The following is a 14,178-nucleotide window of genomic DNA, read 5'->3' as shown; positions in this document are numbered from 1 at the left end:
TACCCTCGACAGGTCTTCTAAGCACAACATCTCCAAAGAAACGAGAGCTTTAAATGATACACTGGACCAGATGGATTTCACAGATATCTACAGAACTTTACATCCAAACTCAACTGAATACACATTCTTCTCAAGTGCACATGGAACTTTCTCCAGAATAGACCACATACTGGGTCACAAATCGGGTCTGAACCGATACCAAAAGATTGGGATCGTCCCCTGCATATTCTCAGTCCATAACGCCTTGAAATTAGAACTCAATCACAAGAAGAAGTTTGGAAGGACCTCAAACACGTGGAGGTTAAGGACCATCCTGCTAAAAGATAAAAGGGTCAACCAGGAAATTAAGGAAGAATTAAAAAGATTCATGGAAACTAATGAGAATGAAGATACAACTGTTCAAAATCTTTGGGATGCAGCAAAAGCAGTCCTGAGGGGGAAATACATCGCAATACAAGCATCCATTCAAAAACTGGAAAGAACCAAATACAAAAGCTAACCTTACACATAAAGGAGCTAGAGAAGAAGCAGCAAATCGACCCGACGCCCAGCAGAAGAAGAGAGTTAATTAAAATTCGAGCAGAACTCAACGAAATTGAGACCAGAAGAACTGTGGAACAGATCAATAGAACCAGGAGTTGGTTCTTTGAAAGAATTAATAAGATAGATAAACCATTAGCCAACCTTATTAAAAAGAAGAGAGAGAAGACTCAAATTAATAAAATCATGAATGAGAAAGGAGAGATCACTACCAACACCAAGGAAATACAAACGATTTTAAAAACATATTATGAACAGCTCTACGCCAATAAATTAGGCAATCTAGAAGAAATGGACGCATTCCTGGAAAGCCACAAACTACCAAAACTGGAGCAGGAAGAAATAGAAAACCTGAACAGGCCAATAACCAGGGAGGAAATTGAAGAAGTCATCAAAAACCTCCCAAGACACAAGAGTCCAGGGCCAGATGGCTTCCCAGGGGAATTCTATCAAACTTTTAAAGAAGAAATCATACCTATTCTACTAAAGCTGTTTGGAAAGATAGAAAGAGATGGAGTACTTCCAAATTCGTTCTATGAGGCCAGCATCACCTTAATTCCAAAACCAGACAAAGACCCCACCAAAAAGGAGAATTACAGACCAATATCCCTGATGAACATGGATGCAAAAATTCTCAACAAGATTCTAGCCAATAGGATCCAACAACACATTAAGAAAATTATTCACCATGACCAAGTAGGATTTATCCCCGGGACACAAGGCTGGTTCAACACTCGTAAAACAATCAATGTGATTCATCATATCAGCAAGAGAAAAACCAAGAACCATATGATCCTCTCATTAGATGCAGAGAAAGCATTTGACAAAATACAGCATCCATTCCTGATCAAAACTCTTCAGAGTGTAGGGATAGAGGGAACTTTCCTTGACATCTTAAAAGCCATCTACGAAAAGCCCACAGCAAATATCATTCTCAATGGGGAAGCACTGGGAGCCTTTCCCCTAAGATCAGGAACCAGACAGGGATGTCCACTCTCACCACTGCTATTCAACATAGTATTGGAAGTCCTAGCCTCAGCAATCAGACAACAAAAAGACATTAAAGGCATTCAAATTGGCAAAGAAGAAGTCAAACTCTCCCTCTTCGCCGATGACATGATACTCTACATAGAAAACCCAAAAGCCTCCACCCCAAGATTGCTAGAACTCATACAGCAATTTGGTAGCGTGGCAGGATACAAAATCAATGCCCAGAAATCAATGGCATTTCTATACACTAACAATGAGACTGAAGAAAGAGAAATTAAGGAGTCAATCCCATTTACAATTGCACCCAAAAGCATAAGATACCTAGGAATAAACCTAACCAAAGAGGTAAAGGATCTATACCCTAAAAACTATAGAACACTTCTGAAAGAAATTGAGGAAGACACAAAGAGATGGAAAAATATTCCATGCTCATGGATTGGCAGAATTAATATTGTGAAAATGTCAATGTTACCCAGGGCAATTTACACGTTAATGCAATCCCTATCAAAATACCATGGACTTTCTTCAGAGACTTAGAACAAATTATTTTAAGATTTGTGTGGAATCAGAAAAGACCCCGAATAGCCAGGGGAATTTTAAAAAAGAAAACCATATCTGGGGCATCACAATGCCAGATTTCAGGTTGTACTACAAAGCTGTGGTCATCAAGACAGTGTGGTACTGGCACAAAAACAGACACATAGATCAATGGAACAGAATAGAGAACCCAGAAGTGGACCCTGAACTTTATGGTCAACTAATATTCGATAAAGGAGGAAAGACGATCCACTGGAAGAAAGACAGTCTCTTCAATAAATGGTGCTGGGAAAATTGGACATCCACATGCAGAAGAATGAAACTAGACCACTCTCTTGCACCATACACAAAGATAAACTCAAAATGGATGAAAGATCTAAATGTGAGACAAGATTCCATCAAAATGCTAGAGGAGAACACAGGCAACACCCTTTTTGAACTTGGCCACAGTAACTTCTTGCAAGATACATCCACGAAAGCAAAAGAAACAAAAGCAAAAATGAACTATTGGGACTTCATCAAGATAAGAAGCTTTTGCACAGCAAAGGATACAGTCAACAAAACTCAAAGACAACCTACAGAATGGGAGAAGATATTTGCAAATAACACATCAGATAAAGGGCTAGTTTCCAAAATCTATAAAGAACTTATTAAACTCAACAGCAAAGAAACAAACAATCCAATCATGAAATGGGCAAAAGACATGAAGAGAAATCTCACAGAGGAAGACATAGACATGGCCAACATGCACATGAGAAAATGCTCTGCATCACTTGCCATCAGGGAAATACAAATCAAAACCACAATGAGATACCACCTCACACCAGTGAGAATGGGGAAAATTAACAAGGCAGGAAACCACAAATGTTGGAGAGGATGCGGAGAAAAGGGAACCCTCTTACACTGTTGGTGGGAATGTGAACTGGTGCAGCCACTCTGGAAAACTGTGTGGAGGTTCCTCAAAGAATTAAAAATAGACCTGCCCTACGACCCAGCAATTGCACTGTTGGGGATTTACCCCAAAGATTCAGATGCAATGAAACGCCGGGACACCTGCACCCCGATGTTTCTAGCAGCCATGTCCACAATAGCCAAACTGTGGAAGGAGCCTCGGTGTCCATCGAAAGATGAATGGATAAAGAAGATGTGGTTTATGTATACAATGGAATATTACTCAGCCATTAGAAACGACAAATACCCACCATTTGCTTCAACGTGGATGGAACTGGAGGGTATTATGCTGAGTGAAGTAAGTCAATCGGAGAAGGACAAACAGTGTATGTTCTCATTCATTTGGGGAATATGAATAGTAGTGAAAGGGAATATAAGGGAAGGGAGAAGAAATGTGTGGGAAATATCAGAAAGGGAGACAGAGCATAAAGACTTCTAACTCTGGGAAATGAACTAGGGGTGGTGGAGGGGGAGGAGGGCGGGGGGTGGGGGTGAATGGGTGACAGGCACTGAGGGGGACACTTGACGGGATGAGCACTGGGTGTTATTCTGTATGTTGGTAAACTGAACACCAATAAAAATTAATTTATTAAAAAAAATGAGGGGATCCCTGGGTGGCTCAGCAGTTTAGCGCCTGCCTTCAGCCCAGGGCCTGATCCTGAGGTCCCGGGATCGAGTCCCACGTCAGGCTCCCTGCATGGGGTCCTTCTCCCTCTGCCTGTGTCTCTGCCTCTCTCTCTCTCTCTGTGTCTTTCATGAATAAATGAATAAATCATGAATAAATAAATAAAATCTTAAAAAATAAATAAAATAAAATGAATTAATGACTCATGCTAGAACATGGATGTACCTTTTAAATATTATGCTAAGTAAAGGAAGCCAGTCACAAAGACTGTAAATTATGATTCCACCTACATGAACTATCCAGAAGAGACAAATCTAGAGATGCATAAAAGTAGGTTGGTGGTTGCCTGGTAGGGGCTGGGCGGGGGGGGGGGCGTGGAGATAATGTTCAAACATCAATTTTGGTGATAGTCACACTAGCCTAAATATACTAAAAATCACTGGATCATGTACTTTAAATAGGTGAGTTGTCTGGTGCATAAATGACATCTTGATAGTCTGTGACCAAAAGGAGGACGTTTTCACAACTGAGCTAAGGCGAGCAGGTATGTGGACAACACAGCGCTGATCAGAGCTGAGAAAACATGACAAACATGTGGATATGACCTTCAGAAAAATTATATCTCAATAGTCATACCACAACTTTTCCTTGGAAAATAACAAAGATAAAAAACTATGTGTGCAATGCCAGTGCATTTATTTTCCTTATTTCTTTGTAATGTTTTATACCTTTCCTAGTAATGGTCTATTTTTTAAATTAATACCTCATTCCTCTCGTGGGTGCCTGGGTGCCTCAGTCACTGAATTGCCTGCCTTCTGCTCAGGCCGTGATCTCGAGGTCCTGGGATTGGGTACAGCATTGGGCTCCCTGCTCAGCAGTGAGTCTGCTTCTCCCTCTGTCTCAAGTAAATAAATAAAATCTTAAAAAAAAGAAAAAAAAGACTTAATTCCTTTCCAAAAAAAAAAATACTGGTGAATTCTATCAAACATTCAAAGAAGAATTAATATCAATCCTTCTCAAATTCTTCCAAAATATAGAGGAGGAAAAAACACGTTCAAACTCATTCTACGAGGCCGGCATTACCCTGAAACCAAAACCACACAAGGATGCCACAGAAAAGAGAATTACGGGCCACTATCCCTGATCAACACAGATGCAATAATCCTCAACTGTATATTAGCAAACCAAATCAATACACCAAAAGGGTCATTCAACGCGATAGAGGGGGATTTCTCCCAGGGATGAAAGGATGCTTTAAAATCCACAAACCAGTCTGTGTTATACACCAGTTAACAAAATGAAGGATAAAAATCATAGGATCCTCGCAATAGATGCAGAAGAGCACTTGACCAACTCCAATATCCACTCACGATAAAGTCTCGTAACAAAGTGGACACCGAGGAAATCTGCCTCAACGTAGTAAAGGCCGTACGGCCCACGGCTAAGAGCACAATCAACGGTGAGAAGCTGAGAGCCGTTCCTCAGGCCAGGGACAGACAGGGATGCCCCACTCTCACCACTTTTATCCAACACAGACTGGAGTCCTAGCCAGAGCAGTGAAGCAAGAATAAGAAATAAGAGGTATCTACATTGGTAAAGAAGAAGTAAAAATGTCACTACTTCCAGATGACATGATGCTACATATAGAAACTTGAAACACTCCACCAAAAAAATTGTAAGAATAAACAAAATCAGTAAAGCCACAGGATACCAAATCAACACACAAAAAACCTGCTGCATTTCTATATACTAATAGTAAACCATCGGGAAGAGAAGGTTTTTAAAAAGTCCCATTTACAATTGCCTTGAAATGAATACCTAAGAATGAATTTGATCAAGGGGATGAAACACCTGTATATCGAGAACTCCAAGACATTAAAGAAACTGGGACGCCTGGGTGGCTCAGTGGTTGAGCATCTCCCTTCGGCCCAGGGCGTGACCCTGGGGTCCCGGGATCGAGTCCCGCATTGGGCTCCCTGCGTGGAGCCTGCTTCTCCCTCTGCCTGTGTCTCTGCCTCTCTCTCTCATGAATAAATTAAACAATAGTTTTAAAAAAAAAGAAATTGGGATCCCTGGGTGGCGCAGCGGTTTGGCGCCTGCCTTTGACCCAGGGCGCAATCCTGGAGACCCGGGATCGAATCCCACGTCGGGCTCCCGGTGCATGGAGCCTGCTTCTCCCTCTGCCTGTGTCTCTGCCTCTCTCTCTCTCTGTGTGACGATCATAAATAAATAAAAAAATAAAAAAAAATTAAAAAAAAGAGATATAAATAGAAAGATGCTCAGGATTAAAAGAATATTGTTAAAATGTCCATACTACCCCCAAGTAATATGCAGATTCAATGCAATCCCTGTCAATATCCCAATGTTATTTTTCAAAAAAACAGAACAAATAATCCTAAACTTTGTTCAGAACCATAAAAACTCAGAAGAGCCAACACAACCTTGAGAAAGAAGAACTAAGCTGGAGGTTATCCTGCTCCCTGGTTCCAAACCGTGTCGCAAATCTATAGTCACTGAAACAGTACAGTCCTGGCACGAAACCAGCCCCATGGATCCGGGACCAGAGTAGAGAGCTCAGAAATAAACCCATGCTTCTACGGTCAGCGAATTGATGACAAAGGAGCCAAGAATACCCAAGGAGGAAAGGACAGGCTCTTTAATAAATGGTGTCAGGAAAACGGACAGCCACAGGCAGAAGAATGAAACCACGCCACTTTCTCACGCCACGCACAAAAATAAACTCAAAATGCTTTAAAGACTTGAACATAAGATCCAAAACCATGTAACTCGTGGAAGAAACATTGGTGGTAAGCTCCCTGACACGGGTCTTGGCCATAATTTTCTGAATCTGACACTACTAGAAAGCCTGCACGTAGCAAAGGAGCAGACACGCAGACAGAAAACTCTGGACGCAGTAACATCCGTGGTTAGTGTGGCAGCCAGCACTCACACGTACTGCTGTAGGAGTGTGCGCGTTCCTCTTTCTTCCTTTTTTTTTTTTTTGCATTAAACACGTAAATTCCTGCTAGCAGAAGAATATCCTTTTCAAAAGGGAAAAACGAGAGGTTATAGTATGGAAGTAGCAATGCAGAGCGTGCGTACCCATGCTCCAGGGTCCGTGAAAGTGGGCACATAAGCAGCCCCCGCAGGACTACAGGGCACCCCGTCTCCGTGAGCGAGAACCACGGCTCTCAGGCCCACAGGTGGAGGGAATGTTTGGTAGAAAACTGAGCACACTTTCCTCTGTGACTGTTTTCTAATTAAAGCCCCTATCACACTTCGGTGCAGATATTTATGTGACTGTCAAAGCATATTACATTACACGCCTCAAAAAAAAAAAAAGTTTCATGCTGTCCTTTTTGTCAGATTCAAATATTCATATTTGGGGATCCCTGGGTGGCGCAGCGGTTTGGCGCCTGCCTTTGGCCCAGGGCGCGATCCTGGAGACCCGGGATCGAATCCCATATCGGGCTCCCGGTGCATGGAGCCTGCTTCTCCCTCTGCCTGTGTCTCTGTCTCTGTCTCTCTCTCTCTGTGACTATCATACATGAACAAATAAAATTTAAAAAAAACAAATATTCATATTTAATTGCTCTTTTTACTAGTAAAAGGCTTTACTTTATAAATCTACTTAAGAAGAAAGCATAAGGTCTCTGAATTAAACTCAGTTAGTAGAAACAATATCCTGCTTCCCCAAAATGGAAACAGACCATTTAGATTAAAATTTTAGCAGAAAGGGATCATTGAAATAATCTCTTCTATCCTCCTGTCATTATAAAACTATACCTCTGGTGTTCTGGAGAGTCTGTTTAGACTTCTAAACAAACAAGTCATAAACTTTTATCAAAAGCTATCCCAATATTTGCTAACTCATACTGTCAAGACATGCTTATTTAATATTAAACTTAAAATTACATCTGAAAAAATTAATTCCAATTCTTAAGGGAGAAGAATAATAGTATTAGAAGAAAAATGTTCTGTACTGAAATTGCTGTACTAAAAATTCATATCCTAATTACAAAAAAATTACTTGCTAGATCTAATTTGTAGATTATACGTTGAAAAAAAAAAACCCCTATTCTGACAAATAAATGACTGGGAACCTTTCGAAGTGCCATTGATAGTCTACATTAAGTCAGGTGCATCAGGAAATGCACCCAAGAACCGTACCTGCCAGGTGCTCACAGCCTAGCTCATAGAGCATATTTAGTATTTGCAAGGAAACCAAAATAATGTTCCATTTCAAATAATATGAGAGGTTTGCCTGAGGAACTGAGGCACCTAGAGACTCTTCTCAATGTCATCACAAAAGCAGAGATGACAGCCACCACGAGGGTATTCCTGTTAGCTTCTGCAAATGTTAATGAAAATGAAAATAATTAAAGTTGAAGAGAAAAAAATCTTTCACAGCTCTCACTTTCCATAAATAGTTATTTTAGTTCCCTTTTAATGATAGATCTATTACTATATATACTAAAAATAAAGTTTCAACCACTTAAAATGTCACATAGCTAAGAAATATAAGTGAGTGATGACTGATTTCCATAAATCACTGTCCCAGTCATGGTCAGGTTGGTTAAAAAGGCTTGTATTATCTTAATATACTAATTATTCTTTTTTTTTTTAGTTCTTACTTTATTTTTAGTAATCTCTACACCCCAACTGTGGGGCTCGAACTCATGACCCTGAGATTAAGAATCACATGCTCTCCCGGCTGAGCCAGCCCAGTGCCCCACTAATTCAATACAGACAAAATTGCCTCTTGAACCACTTTTCAAATTCTGCAATTTTCCTTCAAATTCTTCAATTTTCCATCACCCATGAACATACAGCTGTTGGCAGACTAGACTTTTGGTTTCCTGAGGATTGGTTCACAGAAAACCGTAAGAAACAGTGATTACGGGGCAGCCCGGGTGGCTCAGTGGTTTGGTGCCGCCTTCAGTCCAGGGTGTGGTCCTGGGGACCTGGGATCGAGTCCCACGTCAGGTTCCCTGGAGGTCCCCTCTGCCTGGGTCTCTGCCTCTCTCTGTGTGTGTGTCTCTCGTGAATGAATAAATAAAATATTTTTTAAAAATTTAAAAAAAAGAAACAGTGATTATTGAAATTCTAAGGTAAATATGAAAATAGCAAAATGTAGATTTTGGCTGATGGGACCTAAACATCTACTGTCACCCTCTCATTTTAAAGAGGGAGAAATAAAGCGAGGTCAAGCTAATGCCCAAGGAAACGGCAAGTTAGTGGCAGGTCTCCAGACAGTACTGTAAGCCACCCCACAAATCCCATCACCATTTAGGAGCAAGTGTGCAATTCCATCATCCATTTAACATCACTTTGTTCTCCAAACAATCACTAAGAGCACACAGACTCTTGGAAGTTTTAGAGCTGGGGTGGGGAGCCATTAACGAACCCTCATTCTACAGATGAGCAAAGTAATGTACAGAGAGAGCTTACTGCCTGGTCCATCCCTCTGCAACATCTACGGGGCTCCTCGCTATACTGAAAATAAAATTGAAAAAAAAAAATCCCAGTTCTTAAGGAGCTCGCGTGGGACAAAGAGAAAACATAAACGTAGTAGAACGTGATGTTTTTGAGAGGTACTTGCTAAGTAACGTGGGTCAGAAAGGAGATGGATCGGCCCTGCCTGGACAGCGCCCAGCACCACGCGGGATGCAGGCTGCGGACCCCATTCACGGCTTGAGTATACAATGTTCTGTATTAAAACAGGAGAAAAGCTCCACTTTCAGCAAAAGGTGCAGGAAACGATGGCTCTCACCTGGCATTTCACTACCTAATTCTGGAGAGGACTCAGGTAACCCCAGTGCTGCAACGGAAGCCGACCAACCACTTGTCCAGGTGAAGATGACGCCCCGGAGTCCCCCGAACCCAGGTTCGTGGGGCCCTGAGCATCAGTCCTTTCCTCTGGTTATGACCGGGGCATGCTCAGCACAGGACTTTCTCTAAATGTCGAAGTCACCTCCCTGTGATTTCCCTCGGGGCTCCTTCCGCAGTGCGCTCCGCAACAAAGAACTCCAGTGTCAAGATCATCGCTTCTGGAGTCAGAAATCATTGTTGACAAAGCTTAAGGGGAGGCGGGGGAGATTCTTCCCACACCTGAACACGTCTCCTCTCTAGGAAACTTCACCCACGGAGGCTGAACTTCTGCTGGGAACTCCGGCTCTCACCTTCACCTGTCACAGCTTCTCCAGAAATGGTAGCATTTCTCCCCAAGACGCTGAGGGGAGCGACTCTGACATTTCCTAAAGCCCTGGGAAGTGAGGCCCACTGAGCATTTTCTTCTGTTCTTTCTATTCCTGCGCAAAACACCTCAGCGCCCGCCCGGAGGCTGAAAGGCCAGCAGCGTCCTGCGGAGGGGGGAGCTGGGGATGCAGGGCGCTCCCCACCCGGCCGGGAGGCTCCCCAAGGTCCCCACGCGCAGCCTCAGCCCCGCAGGTCCTGCGCCCGCACGGGGCCGCCCCGCTGGGTGCCTGTGCCCAGGACCCCGGAGCTGCGGCGGCGTCCACGCGGCCTCCCCCCCCCACCCCGCAGGCCCCAGGGTGGCGGGGCCGCAGCAGCGACCCCCGTGGCCGCCGAACTCACGGCTGCACCTCGCTCGCCCCGGACCGCGTACTGAACGGCTGCCTCTGCGCCCCGAGTTCCCTGCGAACCCGAGCTGGGGCCCGACACCAGCCTCCAGGCCGCCCAGCCGCCACGCGCCCCCTGACTTGTCTGCACCCGCTCCTCCCCCCTCCCCCCCAGTGAATCCGCTCCCTGACCCGCCCGCGACCCCGGCCGCCCCGCACCCCCTGACCTCTGTGCGCCCCCTGCGCCCCACCCCCACCCGCTCCCCGACCCGCCCGCGACCCCGGCCGCCCCGCACCCCCTGACCTCTGTGCGCCCCCTGCGCCCCACCCCCACCCGCTCCCCGACCCGCCCGCGACCCCGGCCGCCCCGCACCCCCTGACCTCTGTGCGCCCCCTGCGCCCCACCCCCACCCACTCCCCGACCCGCCCGCGACCCCGGCTGCCCCGCACCCCCTGACCTCTTTGCGCCCCCCCACACACGCCCGCGACCCCGGCCTGATCTGTCTGCACCCCCAGCTCCCTGACCTGTCTGCTCCCCTTGCCGCCCTGCGACTCCTGCCGCGTGCCCCCTGGCCTCTCTGCGTCCCCCCCCCCGTGACTCCCACTCCCTGACCCCCCCCCCCGCGCCCCCGGCCGCCCGTGCCCCTGCCCCCGCCCCGTCTGAGCCCCCCCGCCGCCCCACGCCCCCGCCCGGTACTCCCAGGGCGAACGCAGGGGCTGCTCCCCCCCAGCCTCACCTCCAGGCGCGCCCCCCGCGCAGGCTGGGCCCCAGCGCCCCGCGACCAGCCTGAGGAGGAGGAGGAGGCGCAGCGGGCGGGGCCCGAGGCCGAGGACCCCCGGCCCGGACCCCCGCGCCGACATCGCCTGGCCCCGCGCGGAAGGCAGGCTGGGGCTCACGGCGGCCGCGCGGGAGGGAAGGCGGCTCCAGACGGACGGGGCCGGAACGGGGGAGCCCACGCGGGACGGACGCTGCTGCGGGCTGCTGGGGGCTGCTGGGGGCTGCTGCGCGGTGCCGCGGGGCTGCTGGGGGCTGCTGCGGGGCTGCTGGGGAGTGGTGGGGGCTGCTGCGGGGTGCTGGGGGCTGCTGCTGCGGGGTGCTGGGGGCTGCTGCGGGGTGCTGGGGGTGCTGCTGCGGGGTGCTGGGGGCTGCTGCGGGGTGCTGGGGGGCTGCTGGGGAGTGCTGCGGGGCTGCTGGGGGGTGCTGGGGGCTGCTGCGGGGTGCTGGGGGGTGCTGCGGGGTGCTGGGGGGTGCTGCGGGGTGCTGGGGGCTGCTGCGGGGTGCTGGGGGGTTGCTGGGGAGTGCTGCGGGGTGCTGGGGGCTGCTGCAGGGTGCTGGGGGGTTGCTGGGGAGTGCTGCGGGGTGCTGGGGGCTGCTGCAGGGTGCTGGGGGGTTGCTGGGGGCTGCTGCGGGGTGCTGGGGGGTGCTGCGGGGTGCTGGGGGGGTGCTGGGGGGTTGCTGGGGAGTGCTGCGGGGTGCTGGGGGGTGCTGCGGGGTGCTGGGGGCTGCTGCGGGGTGCTGGGGGTTTGCTGGGGGCTGCTGCGGAGTGCTGCGGGGTGCTGCGGGCGCTGCCACCTCGGCCCACACGGCTCCCGCGGCTCTGGGCGCGAGTGGAGGCTCGCGCCTAGCCCCGCCCCGGCCCCGCCCCGGCCCCGCCCCGCCGGCGCGTAGCCCCGCCTCCGCCTCGGCCCACAGCGTTCCCGCCGGCTCCCAGCGCGAGGGGAGGCTCGCGCCTGGCCCCGCCCCCGCCCCCGCTCCCGCCCCGCCGGCGCGTAGCCCCGCCTCCGCCTCGGCCCACAGCGTTCCCGCCGGCTCCCAGCGCGAGGGGAGGCTCGCGCCTGGCCCCGCCCCCGCCCCCGCTCCCGCCCCGCCGGCGCGTAGCCCCGCCTCCACCTTCCCGCCCGCCTTGGGCCTTGCTCTGTTTAGAAGCGACCTTAGCGCTAGAGCCCCGCCCCGAGCGGCCCCGCCCCGGAACGGCCCCGCCCCGGAGTGGCCCCAGGCCCGCGGCCCGACGGCCAATCCCGGCAGCACGAGGCCCCGGGCGCCCCGCCGCCGGCCTTGCTGGCCTCCGGCTGCCTGGGCGGGTCCCTATGAACATCCGCGCCGCGCTCAGCGCGGGGGTGCGGACGGACGGGAGGAGGTTATTCCGCGTCCGCACGAGAACTGCCCCCCAAGAACGTGGCAGGGGGCTCGCCTCCCGCCCGCTCCCCGTCCCTGAAGCCACGCGGGGGAGCTGGGGGTGCAGCCGGACCCTCCTTCCGGAGCCCGACGGAGGACATGCAGTGGCCTCGGCACCGACCCACAGCCGCCCCCCCGTGTGCCCCCCGTGACCTCCGTAAGGAGCGGCCCCCCCGCCCCGGGCCGACCGCGTCACGGCCTCTGTTCCTCGTTAGGAGGAAGCTCCGTGGGCCCGAAGGAGCACAGCGGGTTAGCAGGGAGCGCGGGGCAGAGCGGCAGGCTCGTCCGCACCCCCCCCCCCCCCCCGAGCGCGCAGCCCCGCCTCCCCGCCCCGAAGCCGGGTGCAGACTCGAGGCGCGGCCGTCCGCGTGCAGCGGGGCAGGGACGGGACTGGAGGGGCGCGGGCTGGCGGCTGCTTGACTTGCGCGGCTCCCGGGCCTCGGGGCTCCGTCCCCCCGTCCCCCGTCCCCGTCCCCTCCGCCCCCGCCAGCAGGACGGCGGCTCCTGCACCCGCGCCCCGGGCGCCCCCCGAGGACAGCGGCGCAGCGGGGGCAGGGCCGCCGGGGCCGCTTGCGGGGGCACCTACAATCCAGGCCAACACCCCAGGGACCTCAGTGCGGCCCGCGGGCGGTGGACACTCGCGGGACCCGCGGCGGCACCGCCAGCAGGTGCCCGAAGCGCAGGGCGGCCGCGCGCCCCGGGCCCCAGCCGTGGCCACCCCGCGCCCTCGGGCACTCCGGGGGCTCGTGCCCCCCCCCCCCGCCCCTCAGGGGCCTCCCGGGCTTCCCGACACCTCCGGGCCCGCCCCCTGCCCCTGCAGGTGACGCGCGGCCTCCCCCCACCCCCGTCACTGCTTCCAGGGACCGAGCAGCCCGTGTCCCGCCGCGCGGGCACCTGGCCCTGCCTCCAGCGCGGCGCGTCTGTAACCACCCCTGCGGCCCACAGCCTCCCCCCGCGCGGGCTCCCGGCTCCCGAGGGGGCGGCCGCGCCTGCGCTCCTCACCTGGGCGCGCTGCGCGGTCACGGCAGATGCTCGGAGGGCTCCCGGGAGGAGGAAGCGAGCGCCGGGCAGGCGCAGGCCGCCGACGTCCCGAGCTGGCGAGCGGGCAGGGGGCCGGGCCCACCACTCATCTTGTCCTTTCCTAACTTAAAATCATAGAATTAACATCTAGTGCATTGTTAGTTGAGTGATTGGTCAGCTGCACAGGACACCCCGCGCCCCTCCCATCACGGCCCTCCTCCATGCCCACCCCACTCGCCGTCCCACTCCCCTGCGGCCCCCTGTTCCTTCCCCAGAGTTAAGAGTCTCCTCCTCTGATTTCGTCTTATTTAAGTGCGGCCTTAAAACCCGGAGGCAGAGGAGGAAGCCCGCGGAGGCTCGGCCACAGGGCGGGTGGTAGGTGGCAGCCTTCCCCTTTAGGGGGCGTTTGTTCTCCCACCTGCTCCCTCGCGGGACCCTCCAGCGAGGGCAGCTGGTGCCCGTCCTCCACTCCGACTGGCCGAATGAATCGTCTCGGATACCCACGTTGTTCACTTCCTTTCTCATAATGGGGTCAACTGAGCTAAATGCAGAGCCAGGCGGATTCTCGAATCTCCCATTCAGCATTTCCATTGTAGTTTGGTGATAAATTCTGCTGTGAGCCTTTAAGAGGAAAGCCAAACTGAAAAGTTAATTAAAGATAAAAATGGATGCTGTCAATTTTCACTGCTGAAATTAAATGCATTTTCACAGATTAAAGCAAAAAAAAAAAAGCAAGTATTGATAGGGTATTAAAATTC

General features: G+C 51.7%; 1 protein-coding gene across 2 annotated transcripts in view; it reads right to left on the bottom strand.

Moving 5' to 3' along the window:
* The window catches only part of CHRNA5 (cholinergic receptor nicotinic alpha 5 subunit), a 29,657-nt gene extending 18,621 nt beyond the window's left edge, over positions 1-11,036 (bottom strand). The window contains exons 1-2 of one of the 2 annotated variants that reach the window (XM_055341903.1): positions 10,962-11,036; positions 9,417-9,693 (exon numbers count right to left, since the gene is read on the bottom strand). In XM_055341903.1, the coding sequence (XP_055197878.1) occupies positions 9,417-9,423 (7 nt within the window). In that variant the 5' untranslated portion in view covers positions 9,424-9,693; positions 10,962-11,036. The remainder of the gene's footprint in view (positions 1-9,416; positions 9,694-10,961) is intronic. The other variant, XM_055341919.1, reaches the window with a different exon arrangement.
* Positions 11,037-14,178: the final 3,142 nt, after the last annotated feature.

The sequence above is a fragment of the Nyctereutes procyonoides genome, unplaced genomic scaffold, assembly GCF_905146905.1.
Source record: "Nyctereutes procyonoides isolate TBG_1078 unplaced genomic scaffold, NYPRO_anot_genome, whole genome shotgun sequence".
Lineage (NCBI taxonomy): Eukaryota > Metazoa > Chordata > Mammalia > Carnivora > Canidae > Nyctereutes > Nyctereutes procyonoides.
The sequence above is the reverse complement of the archived record's forward strand: the minus strand, read 5'-3'. Positions and strand labels throughout refer to the sequence as shown.